The sequence below is a fragment of the Sinohyriopsis cumingii genome, chromosome 19 (genome assembly GCF_028554795.1).
Source record: "Sinohyriopsis cumingii isolate HCF-2022 chromosome 19, ASM2855479v2, whole genome shotgun sequence".
Taxonomy (NCBI): domain Eukaryota; kingdom Metazoa; phylum Mollusca; class Bivalvia; order Unionida; family Unionidae; genus Sinohyriopsis; species Sinohyriopsis cumingii.
Window position 1 is genome coordinate 18603007 of NC_142979.1, and position 15066 is coordinate 18618072.

General features: G+C 36.7%; 1 protein-coding gene across 1 annotated transcript in view; it reads right to left on the reverse strand.

Moving 5' to 3' along the window:
* Window positions 1–14460, reverse strand: part of LOC149775220 (ADP-ribose pyrophosphatase-like) — a 62034-nt gene extending 47574 nt beyond the window's left edge. The window contains exons 1-2 of the mRNA XM_089944403.1: window positions 14365–14460; window positions 7615–7916 (exon numbers count right to left, since the gene is read on the reverse strand). Of these exons, the coding sequence (XP_089800529.1) occupies window positions 7615–7883 (269 nt within the window). The 5' untranslated portion in view covers window positions 7884–7916; window positions 14365–14460. The remainder of the gene's footprint in view (window positions 1–7614; window positions 7917–14364) is intronic.
* Between the last annotated feature and the right edge of the window lie 606 nt (window positions 14461–15066).

Genomic DNA, 15066 nt, shown 5'->3' on the forward strand with positions numbered 1-15066 from the left:
TTAAAGGAGACCGAAACATTTGCAACAAGCATGGTCTCAATCCATAACATATGCTGATGTACATGGCATCCTCGAAAAAGATAATGTTCTATGCATGGGCATGCAAGGTGCATGAGTGGATTGTTTCTAACTGACAATTCTCCCCTCTCTGGGAGGATAAATGGATATCAAATAGACAAGGTTGTTTGGCACAATAAGTAAAAGCTTGGCAATAGCAACAGGTAAGATAATGCTGCTATTAAAAACAATCTGTTGGATATAAATATAAATATACCAGTGCAATATTTTCAAATAAAAACATATAAAAAATGTATTCTCCACTTGTACATAAAATATAGTTCTAACTTGTATGACACTCATACAATACTAAATGTTATTAACAAAATACAAAAATATTTTGGCTTCTCAGCAGAAAATGCTTCTGAGATTAAAAATATTAGGTCATGGGAGGATAAATGGATATCAAATAGACAAGGTTTTTTGGCACAATAAGTAAAAGCTTGGCAATAGCAACAGGTAAGATAATGCTGCTATTAAAAACAATCTGTTGGATATAAATATAAATATACCAGTGCAATATTTTCAAATAAAAACATATAAAAAATGTATTCTCCACTTGTACATAAAATATAGTTCTAACTTGTATGACACTCATACAATACTAAATGTTATTAACAAAATACAAAAATATTTTGGCTTCTCAGATTAAAAATATTAGGTCATTATTTATCAAAATAAAGAGCCTTTCATCCTTCTGACTAGAAAGAGTACAGTATCATTTTAACCAGTCAAATACCAATTACTTGAAAACAAAGCATCATTCAAATCACTCAAACAGTACCAGTGTTGAGTATTCTCTAGTCTTTGACCTCAAAACACTGGTAGCAACTCAAACACATAAAACTGATCCAGGCCTATTACGCTGAGCCTGCAAACTTTTTGTAAATTGTTATACACATTAAGATGTATCCAAATACCTAATAATTTCACCATGTGGGCAACTGTACCAGAGAAACTGACTACATAAAAGATTTCAACTTTAAGGTTAATCTACAGACTACAGAATGAACTGTAGCTGCCTAAAAATCGCAAAAGTGTTGACATTCTTGGTCTCACAACTACATGTATTATGTCACAGTTTCATACCTAGCCCTCAATTTCTTTCACATTTACAGTTTCACACCTAGCCTTCAATTTCTTTCACATTTACAGGAACAGTTTTTAGTAAATTGGGCATCATCTTGATGAGAAGAAAGTTTATCTTTGAAAGAGCTATCACACGTCTTTGTAAATCAGACCACTGAAAAGAATCTCAACATTTTTGTGACTTTTAGGCAGTTACAGTTCCCCCTGGCAACTGATCTTTTCAAGACTAAACCTTTATTGATTCACTGTAATACCAAAGGAAAGATGCCAGCAGATATTTCTGTAAGCATCTGGTTACTTTTCACAACAAAATTTTGCCAATTTACATGCTAAATGAGGATTTTAAGTGTCTTAGTTGATTACCACCAACTTTCACACAATGCATGCTGTTGTAAACTATTTATCAAGTAGATAATGTCAAGACAACATCTGATTCGTTCAAATCTAGTTGGGGTAATGACCTATAAATATGTAAGGGTTTTTGGGGTGTGTAGGTGGGGTTACAATTAACTTTAATGATGAAATACTTTCCTCTTACTACTGCATAGCTGGTTACTTTTCCAAGAGGAAAATACCCCAACTGCATGATGAAACGTTTGTCCTCTCAACTCAGCAGGGAAAAAGTGTAGGGTGCTGCAACAGGGTCCCTACTTTGAGGTAAGGTCCTGAGATGGTTGACCAGCAGATTGAGAAGATCGTTTGACCATGATTGCTGGACTGCATGACTTTGTGGAAGACCTGTTGGACCATCCTGAAAGGTGGGAAGCTGTACATCCCACTTCTGCCTGAAAGCAGCAACTGCACAGCCACCCTGGTCAGGGACTGGGGAAACATAAAATGGGAGCTTGCTGTTAGCTTTGTGGCAAACAAATCCACCAAGCGAGTTCCCTAAAGTTGGAACAATGAATCTGCTATGGATTGGTAGAGTGACTACTCCACCAAAAAATTAATCCTGCTAGGAATGTGGCAAACCCAGAGGATAATTCCTTTTAAAGTGCCCAGCAAAGGAGGTTCCAAACCTCCATGCAGAGAGAAGATCCATGTATGCCTCCTTGTCTCTCAAGGTAAGCCACCACTGATGTGTTTTCGGAGGAAACCATCAAGCAGTTACCTCTTCACTGAAGAACATACCTCTGCAGGCCTAACAGCGCTACCCTCATTTTCAAATTACTGATGTGGAGGCTAGATTCTTCCTGGGACCATGAACCCTGAAGAATCAGCCCCTCTGGTTCTAGATGGGTGGCCCATCCTGAATCTGATGCATCTGCAGATAGGTAAGAGTGAGGTTCACAGGCTTGTGGGGCTCTGGTCAAAACTGATCCTGACCTGTCCATCAAATCAGATGATGGTGGAATCCCACCCAAAGACATCTGAGCTTACAGGGAGTTCCACTGCTAAAGGGAGAAAATGGAGAGGACACAAGTGCAGTCTGCACTGGGGAACCAGGTCTGCTGTGGAGTTCAAGGTACCAAGCAGGGAGAGAAAAAGATGAGTGGATAACATGGTCTTTACTCTTACTAGTCTTAGTACATCCAACACAGGATCTTGTACACTCTGTCCAGAGGAAAATGGACTAACCGTTGGTAAGGAAATTCATTTCAACACAGACAAAATCTTGAGATGGAGCAAGCTCTGATTTCTCTTAGTTTGGCAGAAGATCCAGCCTGGTCACTATGAACTAACAGTCTGAGAAACTAGAGTTGGCCATGGCAGATCAACCAATCATCAAAATATTGGAGGATAAGGATACCTAGTGACCAAACTTGGGCTGCAACTATTCCCATGATCCTAGTGAAAGCTATGGATACAGAGACCAGACCAAATAGCACATACAAGCAAATTCCTTTGTGGAGGAAAGATAAGGGTGTAAAGGTATGCATCCTGAAGATCAATGGAGAACACTCAATTGCCAAGTCGCATTGCATTCCTTACTAGGGCTGTGTTCTCAATCTTGAATGGTTCCTCCAGCATAAATGTGCTTAGGGAGAAAAGGTCTATAATTTGATGGGACTTTGCCTCTTTCTCATTAACCAGGACAATCCAGGAATAGAAAGATAGAGATTAGAATATAACACCCTCTCTAATGCACCCTTCTGAAGAAGTGGATAAACCTCTTCCTTTAAGTGCACCAGATATTAACTGGTGGAAGAAAATGAGGGACCTCACAAGACAAGGGAGATCCTAGAACCGAAGCTGGTAGCCATCATTTATTATACAAAGGACCAAGCCATTGACCATTAGGCCAGACCAAGCCTCTGAGAAGAGGTTCTGCCTAGTGCCAATGGAAACTAAATAGGTATGCTCTTTGGGAGAAGATTGAGTCCCTACACTTGTCCACCCTTTTACTTAGGATGGTCTACAAAATCCTGACTACCCACCAGGGGTAAACTATCCAAAGAGAGTCTCCACCTGGAGGGAGGGGGGCAGTCCTCAGAACGTTCTTACTGTGCTCTAGTAAGACTTAGGAAGTGTCCAGAGCAGCATCCCTGAGAAGGTGGAAAAACTGCTAACAAGGCCATGTACAAAGACAATCAGAGGTCTCGCTAGGATTTTAAAACTAGGAGTCCAGGACTCCCATTTTGGTAAAAATAGGAGTCCCACCATCAAAATTTGCAGTCCCTTCTTTCGTACAGAATCAACACAGACATGAGTGAATATATTTTTAGATGGAGAGGTTTTGGTAATATAATCACTCACTTTAATAGAGCTTCATTACAAGAGTCCATTGACAGGATTGCAAATTTATGGTTTATTTGTCTACGTACTTGTAGTATTTTTAGGCCATGGTTAAATAGCATCTGATTTACTGTTCTTTTCTCCATATTTTCATAAATACATGTCAGAAAATGACTTAGACCTTAAAGCGCATCTCGTGAATTCCACAACATTTTGCATTTTAAAGTTAACTCTTTAATAAAATAATACATAGGCTTTGCTTTCAATGATTTGGATATTTTTCTGAATATATCTGCCCGATTATTTACGAAACCAGAAAATCTAACAAACTGGTACATCCCAGACTTAGCAAAATCCGCCATTATTTCCCAATAGGCCTACTTGTTCATTTACAGTTTCAAACTAATTATATGATGAAATAGTGTACAAGAGGCAGTTAATATATATCCAGATCACCGATTCTGATCTTAAAACACAAGTTTGTATGTTTTATCATCAAAGGATATAATGAAGGAAATTGACAGTTGCTACCTTACTAGGAAAACAGTTAATGGTCAATCAGCTATCAAAACATATGCTTGTGAATGGGCAAGAGTTTGTCAATGTAATTGATATAAAAACTAGGCCTAGCTACTGACGTCTTGATGAATACATTTCGCTACAACACTAGAACTAACCGGGCTAAGGCGAGGGGCATTTTAAAAAAGTATTGTCAGTCAATGTACCACTTAAATAATCACAGGGCAAAGTTGTTTTCACTTTCCTAACAGAAGAAGGCGAAGTTTACATTTTTAGGCAACGTAGTCACCCACTTCGCCTGGCAGAGTGACCCCTGGCTCTCCCCAGAAAACGATGAAAATTAGAAGAACTATTGGTTGCCATTGAGTTTAATTTCTACATTCTTTATAACACAGACATAGCTCTTGTTTGTCCATCAGACTGAGACTGAATTTTGTCAATCCAAGTAAGGACTTCTTCCAAACACTAAGCTAGGCATCACACACTTTCTTACACTTAGTTACTGTCCCACCCAAACAATCAATTCTAGCAGCTTTAGCACTCTTCTGAATCTCGTTACAATCTTCGTAAGTTTGCCGTTTAACCACAAAATACTTATCCAAATTTACGAATGGCATTTTGTCTAAGTCTCAAAATGTCTTGATTCTGAGGTCATGTGCACTGCTTATTCCGCTACATTTGGAAATGAACACACTAACGAAAGCTAAAGTTGTTTATTTGATGTACTTTTATAAACGACCACATGTACATCTCTGTGTCTTTCTGCCTCTGAATTCAATCACTGTAAATATCAGTACATTTTCCCACCTGGCCGCCAGTCAAAGCATTTGAACTTGCAGCCCAGCTATTGCATCATGTTCTTTTTTATGTACTCTTATAAAATGGCAACATGTATGTACATCAAGGGGTCTTTCAGACACTGAATTCTGTCATTGTAAATATCAGCACAGCTAACTGATCAACAAATTTTCCCCAAAAGCAGGTGGCTGAAGCAGGACTGCCAAGTCTTTAAATTTTGCTGCACACCTATTACATGCGTACAGAGGACTCCCGCCTCAGTGATTTTCTGCATCCCAGCTCAAAAACTGGCATCCAAAAATGCATAATTAAGCGTTTCAAAGACCTATGAAAATGCATGCCTAGAGGGTTTTGCCACTGCTTCCAACCAATGACGAAAAGCCATTGGTGACAAGGATTTCTATTTTAGCAGACTGAATGAGGCTGCTGAAAAGAGGTCACCATGCAAGGCTACAATTACTAAAGACCTAGCCTTATGCACCAAGGATTCCAGTGTTTTACCAGGTCCCCACAAAAACACCCAACTGAGCTGCTTCAATGTCCAAAGTGGACAGTTTAGTGGGCCAGGAAGGGGTATGAACCTTATGGCTAGAAGCAGCTACCATGGGTCACAATGAAGAAGGGGGAACAGACCAACCTTTACATCGTCTAGCAGAGTCTTGGCCCGTGTTTAACCTTTTAAAGAGCCCCCTGATCATGACCAAAGGAGGAAGTAACGATACGGTTGAGAGGTTGCCCATAAAGTTTCTCCAGACTGGAAGGAATTTTAGAGTCACCAGAACCTGAAGATCTGGGAAACAGGTCATGGGGTAAACCTTTTCAGCCATAACCAATGAATGAGAGAGGGCAGGGACAAGAGGGGCCACATTGACCTGTTCCATGTCAGACCAAAAGCAGAGCTGCCAACCCTCCAGACTCACAATTAGTGAAAAGAGGGATAAAAACTTAGTGAATTTAGAACATAATTAGTGAAAAATTATACCATGACACTAGCTCCATCAACTTTGATGGCCAGTACCGCATTATATGAAAATCCCAAAATAAAACCACAACATATTATTTACACTGATTACATGTACAAATTTATTTGCAACCAAATTTACTGATATACACAAATTTCACACTATTTGTCACGATATGATGCTGTGGCAGACTTGAACTTCCTCAATCGGGCTATGGTAAATCTGTTTTCAAAACAGTTGAGGCTTCTTGCCTGTTGGTTAATCTTGGTGACTAAAAATTTTGCAAATTTTCAGTACCTAAGGAGGCACTATGTTTGTCTTATTTTTCCTTACAATAGGAAATACTCTTTCATTGTCACTGTTGCTGATCTCCAACTGAGAAAGGCATGTTATGTTCAACAAGAAAACTCACAAACAATGCTTCAGCAGTGGTAGCTTGGAGGACGTGAGTAGGTGGCTTCAAGTACTCCAGAGCTGAAATCTGCTGTGGGTGCTCTTAATTTTTCCAATATCTGCTTTTTGCTAGCAGAGCGCTTTTTCACATCATTCTGCCACATGCCCACATATATATTATTATACAGTACATGTATGACAGGTAAATTGCAAGTAATGATACGAGCCCCCGTGTAGATTCCCAATTCTAAAATTCGCAGCACACTACTGTGTGACAAGCATGTCTATCATGTTTCATGGCTGAATTGGAAGGCCAATTTTTGGTATGTGTAGATATCTAAAATGGAGGTTTGACCAAAATGGATCATTTAGTATGGAAGATGTTTAAAATTCTTCTTTCAGATGCATGTTCCTCGCATACTTCTTTAGAAAAGTAATTATACCTTGCATGCTTCTTTAGAAAAGTAATTATACCTTTGCATAAATATCTGCTGGCATCTCAACTTTGGCATGACAATATATTAATAAAAGTGCATAGCCCTGAAAATACTGGTGATCTTGGGCAAGCATAACAATATCTGATCAGGTGAAAATCATAAAATGTTCCTGTCTCTTAACTTCACCAATTTCAAAACCATAAGCTGTCTGATAGCTCTTTGAAAAAGAAAATGATGACACCTAAATTACCAAAAAGGGGCACTGTCAATGTGAATACCAAAAATAAACCATACTAGGTGTGCAACTGCAATTCCTTGAGTTACAAACATTGATTCTGATTATATATTAACTTAAAACAGCATATACTAGAGAGGGGTATTTACTTGAAACAAGTTAATAATGGAGATACTTCATCGAATTGGTGAAAATACTTAAGTTTTTGACCCACAAGATGAAATATATGTTATATAAATCCAGTAATTCATGACCTTGTATAAAAAAATAAAACAATATTTTAATGGTTTGGACCCATTTTAGAATGAAACTAACATGTGGTTCTTTAGTAAAAGGGTAATGAGTGAAGTGAAAAGTGTACTGTGTTAAGTTAGGGAAGACTAATTCTTGCAACTCACTCATCCCATGGACAAATACTTGGGAAAATGTTTCCTGACCCCTGTATTACCTTTGTTTGGGATCGGGATCTGAATATTCTGGCCTGGGCTTTTCGGGTGTTTCCAGGAGTGATTTACTAGTGTACTCAGTTGGATTATATCCAGGGAAGTCAATCTCCCATGAGACTTTGTCATCTGGAACATGAAATCGTTTTATATTATCCCGCGGGTATGTTTCGCATCTTGCCTTCACATGAAGAGCCATTGCTGTCATGACTGATGACTTTCCGTTGCTGGCTGTTATGCAAATCTGACCCACCTTGATGAGACTCCTTAACATATACTGGATGCTGGGGCAACTATCAAAGGACACCTGAAAGAATATAGTTTTCTGAAGGATAATTTACATGAATATCCAAGTGATAAAACTACAAGCAAATACAGTATCTAACATTAGGTACTTGTTTCTGATAAAATTCATGAAAGAAATATCAATTATAAATCAAGCATAACATTTTTTAAGCAAAAAGTTAAAAGTTTCCATCTCAAGACTTGCAAAAGATTGAAAATACTGATGAGTTTCATTAATTTAACAAGAAATAAGCATAATAATCTGAAAGCAAACACCAACCATATACTATAAATCACATACATAAATGCAGTTAAATGACTCTGAAATATATTGGACCATGTACTACAGTGTCACAACCTTAAATAATGTGATGATGTGATATCTTCTATCAACAAGAACGCCATAAATGGCACGATAAACTTACTGAAACCACTTTTTCCAGTCATATTTACCTGGACTTTTTAACACCCCCCACAAATAAAAATCAATATTTTCCTCAAGTATAAGCCATCCACAAAGTTTTGGTCCAGGTATGTGAGGTACTAATATTATTCTGCAGAAACTGTTTTTCAAATTTCAAGTCACAGTAACCTTGATTGTAAATGACTGACAAAAGCAAATATAAATAATTCAGCTGGGTTCTTTTTTTTTTCCCCTTTCAAACACAATAAAACAGTATTATCAATCAACACACTTCTATTCCCTGGATCCCATTCATTCAGTTTACTGTAACATCAGTTATTTTTGGTACACTTTTTAAAGTCATTTTTTTTGGGTGTACATGGAATTATGGGAAAAATATAAATAATTAAAATTTTATCAAATATTTTAGCTCATTCTGCAGTACACAAACTTGCAAAGAGTATAAACACATGAAACAGTTGTAATGAAGGTCCAATTACAAATGACAAGGTAATAATACAAGTAATAATAATAATAATGAGGACTTTGTATAGTGTCTAATCTTTAGAAGCTCTAAGTGCTTTACAACATTAGACAACACCTATAAGATAAAAAACATATAATGCTATGATTACAAAAACAAACACCATGAAATTAGAAAACATAAAAAACATGCTGAGAATATTTAAGGTAGGAAATATTATTAGGTCTTTAAGTTTGTTCTTGCAGTCAAAATAAGTGAGTTTTGAGAGTACTCTTGAATGGTTATCACTGTGTCTTTGTGTCTAAGTTCTGTGGGCAATTCATTCCATGTTGCTGGGCCCTGGTATGCAAAAGAACGCTGTCCATATTACTTTGTTTTCATAGTGGGAATAATGAGTATACGATTGTCAGAAGAGAAGCATAAGTATTTTGCTGGTGTGTACACATGGGTGAGGTCGGATAGGTATGTTGGACTAGAGTCTGTCAATGAAACATAGCACAGAGAACAAATTTTGTGTTTGATTCTGGATTGAATGGATAGCCAGTGTAGGGTACAGAGCAGCAGGGAGGTGTGCTCTGATCGTGGTACTCTAAGTATGATCCGAGCAGCTGTGTTTTGAACTTTTTGAAGTTTTTGGAGTAGATAGAGATCAACCAGACAGAACTGAGTTACAATAGTCCAGTCTTGAAAGTACTAATGAACACACAAGTGTTTTAGTGGCATCAACTGAAAGATATTTGTGAATGGAGCTGATGCGTCTCAGCTCAAGATATGCAGCCTTGCATATGTTCATGACATGTTGGTGCAATGTGAGAGTACTGTCCAGAGTAACACCTAGGTTTCATACTGATTGAGTGAATTTAATGTTGGTGTTGCTGATATTTAATGTTTGAAGTAAAGGATGTGAAAGAGAAAGTCTTTGTGTTGTGATCAGAATGGCCTCAGTTTTATCATCATTCATCTGCAGCTTGTTACATGTCATCCATGATTTCACATCAGAAATGCACCTCTCTACACCTTGGATGGTAACATCAACTTCAGTTGGGTGGCTAAATTTGTATATTTGTGTGTCATCAGTATACAATTGGTGAGACACTGGATGATGATCTATGACATTTGAGAGCGGCTGACTGTATAGAATGAAGAGAACAGGTCCAAGAACAGACCCCTGTGGAACACCACAACTTAGATCAACTGGGCTGGAGTGTATTCCATTTGCAGACACAATTTGTGTCCTGTTGACCAAGTAGGACTTGAACCACAGTAAGGCTGTATCATGAATGCCAAATACGTGCTGGAGATGGTGAAGTAATATATCATGGGTCTATTGTGTCAAATGCTGCAGACAAATCAAGGAGGGTGAGGACTGTAATCTTTCCACTATCAAAGCAGAGAGAATGTCATTAACTACTTTTAGAAGAGTAGTTTCAGTACTGTGGCAAGGGCAATATCCAGATTGTACATTGCTAAAAAGACTGTTTGAATTCAGATGAGATACAAGCTGGAAGAGAACAACCTTTTCTAAGATTTTTTTTTATATGAATGGGAGATTAGAAACTGGGTGGTAGTTCTTTAAATTATCATGGTCTAGTGTTGGTAATGAGGCCTATGAATTAACAATCAACTACAAGAACAATAATTATTACCTCCCCTAGTACATATTGTTCTGCATGTGTCCTCCTTTGAAAAGTCAATTTGAAATTATGTATAAAGCATGCTTATGTGCCTGAAAACACATCAAACCTCAATATCATATAATATTAAATACTTCACTAGATAATGATCTGCAACTATGGGTATCTGAAAGAAAAAATCCAATGCCAGCATTATGTTCTGCTAATGAGTGCAGGTGGCAGGACGAGAAGGTACTACAGTAAAACCTGTTATGAGAGACCGCCCCTTCTGCCAACCAAAAGCGGTCTCTCAAGACAGGTGGTCTCTCATAAGAGGTGTGTGAAAATGGACTGGTTTTCAGGGTCAATAGTTAGCATTGTTGAAAAATAAATAATACCCATACTCAGTGTACATGTATCATATCCTTTATTCATGAATCTTGTTAAATAATGTATGCATTCCTCTCAAAATGTCTTTATATAATAAAGATATACATCTATCAAACGAGAATAAAATTTATATTTCAACATCACATTAATATATACAAAAAATTTACAGTTGGATTCGATGTATATATCTTATTTTATACACTTATTCACTTGTTTTTTTTAAAGAAATCCATTATACTTCTTTGTTGACATGTTTTACTCAGCTATTTGGTCTGAACATGTATCTCAATTATTGCCCTTTCATGAATCAACTTCCCACTTATGTTTTTACTCCTTACGACACAAAACCACTCCCATACTCGCTCGTTCAGATCTCCGTAAACTGTCCGTCGTGCCGTGGCATATTTCCTCTGTGCTTGTGCACCTTTCTGCCATTCGTTTCTAATGGACTTCTTGTCTTTGATTACATTTTGAACTTGCGTTTTACCGACGCTTAAGCTGACTGCTATTTTGCGAGTGGTCTCGCCTTTTTCATTTCTTTCAATGACATTAATCGTTTCTTCCAGTGTTAAAATTTTTCTTTTTTTTTCAGCGGAGATTCTGCCGTTGTTATTAGTGTTGACGTTATAAAGACTATCGGTTTTGGGGAATTGTGGAATAAATATATATTATGTACCAATGAATGAAACCAAAAGACATAATTAACTCATCAGGAAACAATACTGTACATTTATTCTGAGACGAAGTTTAAATCAACAGCGTTATAGCTCGATAAACAAATGTTCCGACCATCTGCACCCACGTAAACAGATTGTGGTCTGGTGAAACACTAACAAAAGAAATAAAAAATAATTTTAAAAAAATCCGGAAATGATTCTCACTTACTAGTATTAAAGACAATGAGTTCATTCACCCTCCAGGCATTATGGATTAACTGGAAAGCAAACGACGTACTCAAACCAACACTGAAGCCCTTTCAAACGATTTCTCACTTGGACATAAGGACTACCGGCGTTTTGTGAGTTTTCATACAGATAAAGAAAAAATACAAACCTCTAAACTGACTGCGTATATCCATCATTACTCCCTTTGATGTTACTCTTACTGGCTATTCACATGACTTCGGCACTACAATGGCGGTTAGTGAAATGTACTTTAGTCTGGTTTACTGCAGTTTACAAATGACACCGTACGCTGGAGTTGTAAATTTTACAAAACTGGTACTGTAGCAAGACAAATTATTTTTAAATACTTTATTAGAGCAATCTTTGCTATTTATGCAGTCTTTGTTACAAAGGATTAAATGATGGTTAGAGGTGTTTATCCCGATATATGGTTGTTCAACTATAGTGTTATTTAATGTGCACTTTGTTTGCATACTACATTTATCCCGAGCTCTAGTGTTTACAAAGGATTAAGTTAAGGTCAGTGGTGTCAATCTGTTTTGATTTTTTGGCGATGCGGTCGTTCATAGCAGTGTCAAAATGCATATTTTGCCAAGAAATCGCGGTCGCTGGTCGCGTTCAGCAGGTGGTCGTTCATAACAGAGCGTTTATATAGTAAAATCGATCCGTGCATTACGATTGTGGTCGGAAATGACAGGTGGTCGCTCATAGCAGAGGTCGCTCATGACAGGTTTTACTGTATCTGATTGCCAAAATGCTGCCTTCATTACATTCTCCAAGGCAGAATGATTATGCTAGCCCCATGAAGCAGCAATGACTCAAACCCAATGGCCTTTAGTTTAATAATGAAAGGTCTCTTTCAGCAAGAGGCTGATGAGTTCAGGAGGAAAACAAAAATATCATAATGATCTTGATTATATAGAGCTCTCCGGGGAAATAACTTTTTCAGACTCCCATTTTCTTGAGCTGCTTATGTTCCTGAACAGGAGTCTGCTTTTACAATTCATTTTGAATGCAACTAATTTGGATCCCGACAGAATAAACATCCAGACACATTTATGCCACTATGCAGCCTGTAAGATGAAAAGCATAGATTTTTTAGAAGCATTAAAAATTTCCCAAAGAAATTTCCAACATTTTAAGAGAAGGTAACAATTATAAACCTCATATGTTTTATGCTGCAGACCCATTTAAATGTACCCATGTATGTATCATTTTGCTGAATAACTTCTATTTACTGTAAGAAGCTCAATTCAGGAGTTCTATCTGGTTTCAATAATATGGAAAGATCAGTGCAAAGTCAAAGTCAAATATTTACTAGCAAATATAAGGTCACCAATGTTAGTCACTTATCATGTTAAAGTCATTTTAGTAAGATAACATCCATTAGGGGTTATTTCATACATATAAAGATTTTCATTCATGTAAACAAAATAGTGCTCATTTTTCTTTTCTGGACATTTATTTATTCACTTTCTCTTGATGAAACTGTGTCATGGCAAGATTATACATCGACGAATTATGTTATCTAAATTTTAAGAAAGCTCTATTAAAATCTAAATTCAAAATACCATATATTGCAAATAGGATTTCTTTCACATATTTCAAAACCAAATTCTTTTCTACCAAAATCAAATGTCACAACAAATAATTGCAAACTATCATAGTTTCTTTCACATATTTCAAAACCGAATTCTTCTCTACCAAATTAAATGTGGAAAAAAAATGCAAACTACCTTGGTTTCTTTCACATATTTCAAAACTGAATTCTTCTCTACCAAAACCAAATGTCAACAAAAATAAATGCAAACTATCAATGCAACATTTATTTTTAGAATGAAATTACCAACTTGAAAGTAAACTAGTGTAGGAGACAGTGACCACTGGCTTTGAAAAACCATTATCTCCTCTTATTATGGTCCCTGTACAAATATTTTTTTTACATTTCTCAAGTGTAGCATTACTTAAGCATTGATATACTCTGTAAATAAATATGGGGTACAGAAAGGGTACATGTATGCTTCAGATAGCTACTGATAAATGTGACATACTGTAGTTGTTATTTCTTTGTCCTAATTAAAACTGAAGCTTTACACATGTGTTTTACCAGGAGTTACAGACTCTATTCATTTTCATCGAATTAAGATGGACCATATTTTTTCTGAAAAATGAAAAATAAAAAAGCGTTTTGGCAACTGCACATTTCCATTTCAGAAATGAGGCCACGTTGCATCACAGAAACCATGCAAACTTAATTTGTATCATTCATGGATGCATCTCCACTGAAAATTTGCTCGGTTTTGTTGAAAAACCGGCATTTTAGTTTTTGCGTCCTATCTATACAGTAGAATAGTACAACATATTCATGTAAACGAATCAAATTTGCACTTTTAATATATAACAAAGATGCTGCTAAAGTACGGACTTTCAAAATTCATGTAAAGGAAATACGGTGCACGTATTCACCACATTTTGTGTCTGACGATACACAGACATAACAAAGATCTCTGGGTCAAATGTATTATTATCGAGTCACAACGCGTTGATGACTAAGATTTACAAACAATTACATACACTGTTAAAAAATAATTAAGACAAAATAGAATGAAATTGGTGTCATATGCACATTAATAAGTTTTAACTGAGTATAGACTGTATTAAATATCAATACCTACCAAATATGCCGGCGATATGGCGATAAGTGAAATACACAAATAAACAACACTCCTTTTCAGTAGCCAGCCCGTGCTTGACTTTTTAATGGGAGGCAACTCATTAGAGGTGTCGCGTCAGAAAAGTCCGATACGAAAAAGGCCCGGGTTAGGAAGGTCCGGTCCAGAAAAGCCGATAACGGGTCAGACAGGACCAAGACCGAAACGACCCAGGTTAAAAAGGACCACAATTAAAGATCATTTTGGCGTAGTAGTGGTAGCAGTAGTAGTAGTAGTAATAATAATAAGAAGAAGAAGAAGAAGAAGAAGAAGAACAAGAACAAGAACAAGAAGAACAAGAACAAGAACAAGAATTTTAAAATTTCACAATTTCACAATTTTTTGTGTCCTTGTTTTTAATAAGTCTCTAATCATTATTTGTTTTAATTTTACCTGCAATTTATAATTAGAGTGTTTTCAAAGCCGTGTTTGCAATCGGTAATCAAAGTAATTTAACCTGCCTTCATCAATCGCTTCCTTATCCTGTTTTCGTTGTCGCGTTAATGACAATTTTTCTGCAAAACCCATAAAGATGAACTTTATTTGTTTACATAAATTACTAAAACATTAGGCAGCAAAACTGAAGCACTGGTCAGTTAATATTAACACCAAGACTCAAGTAAACTACTGATTGCAAACAACAAACCTGTGCCGATTATAATTGTT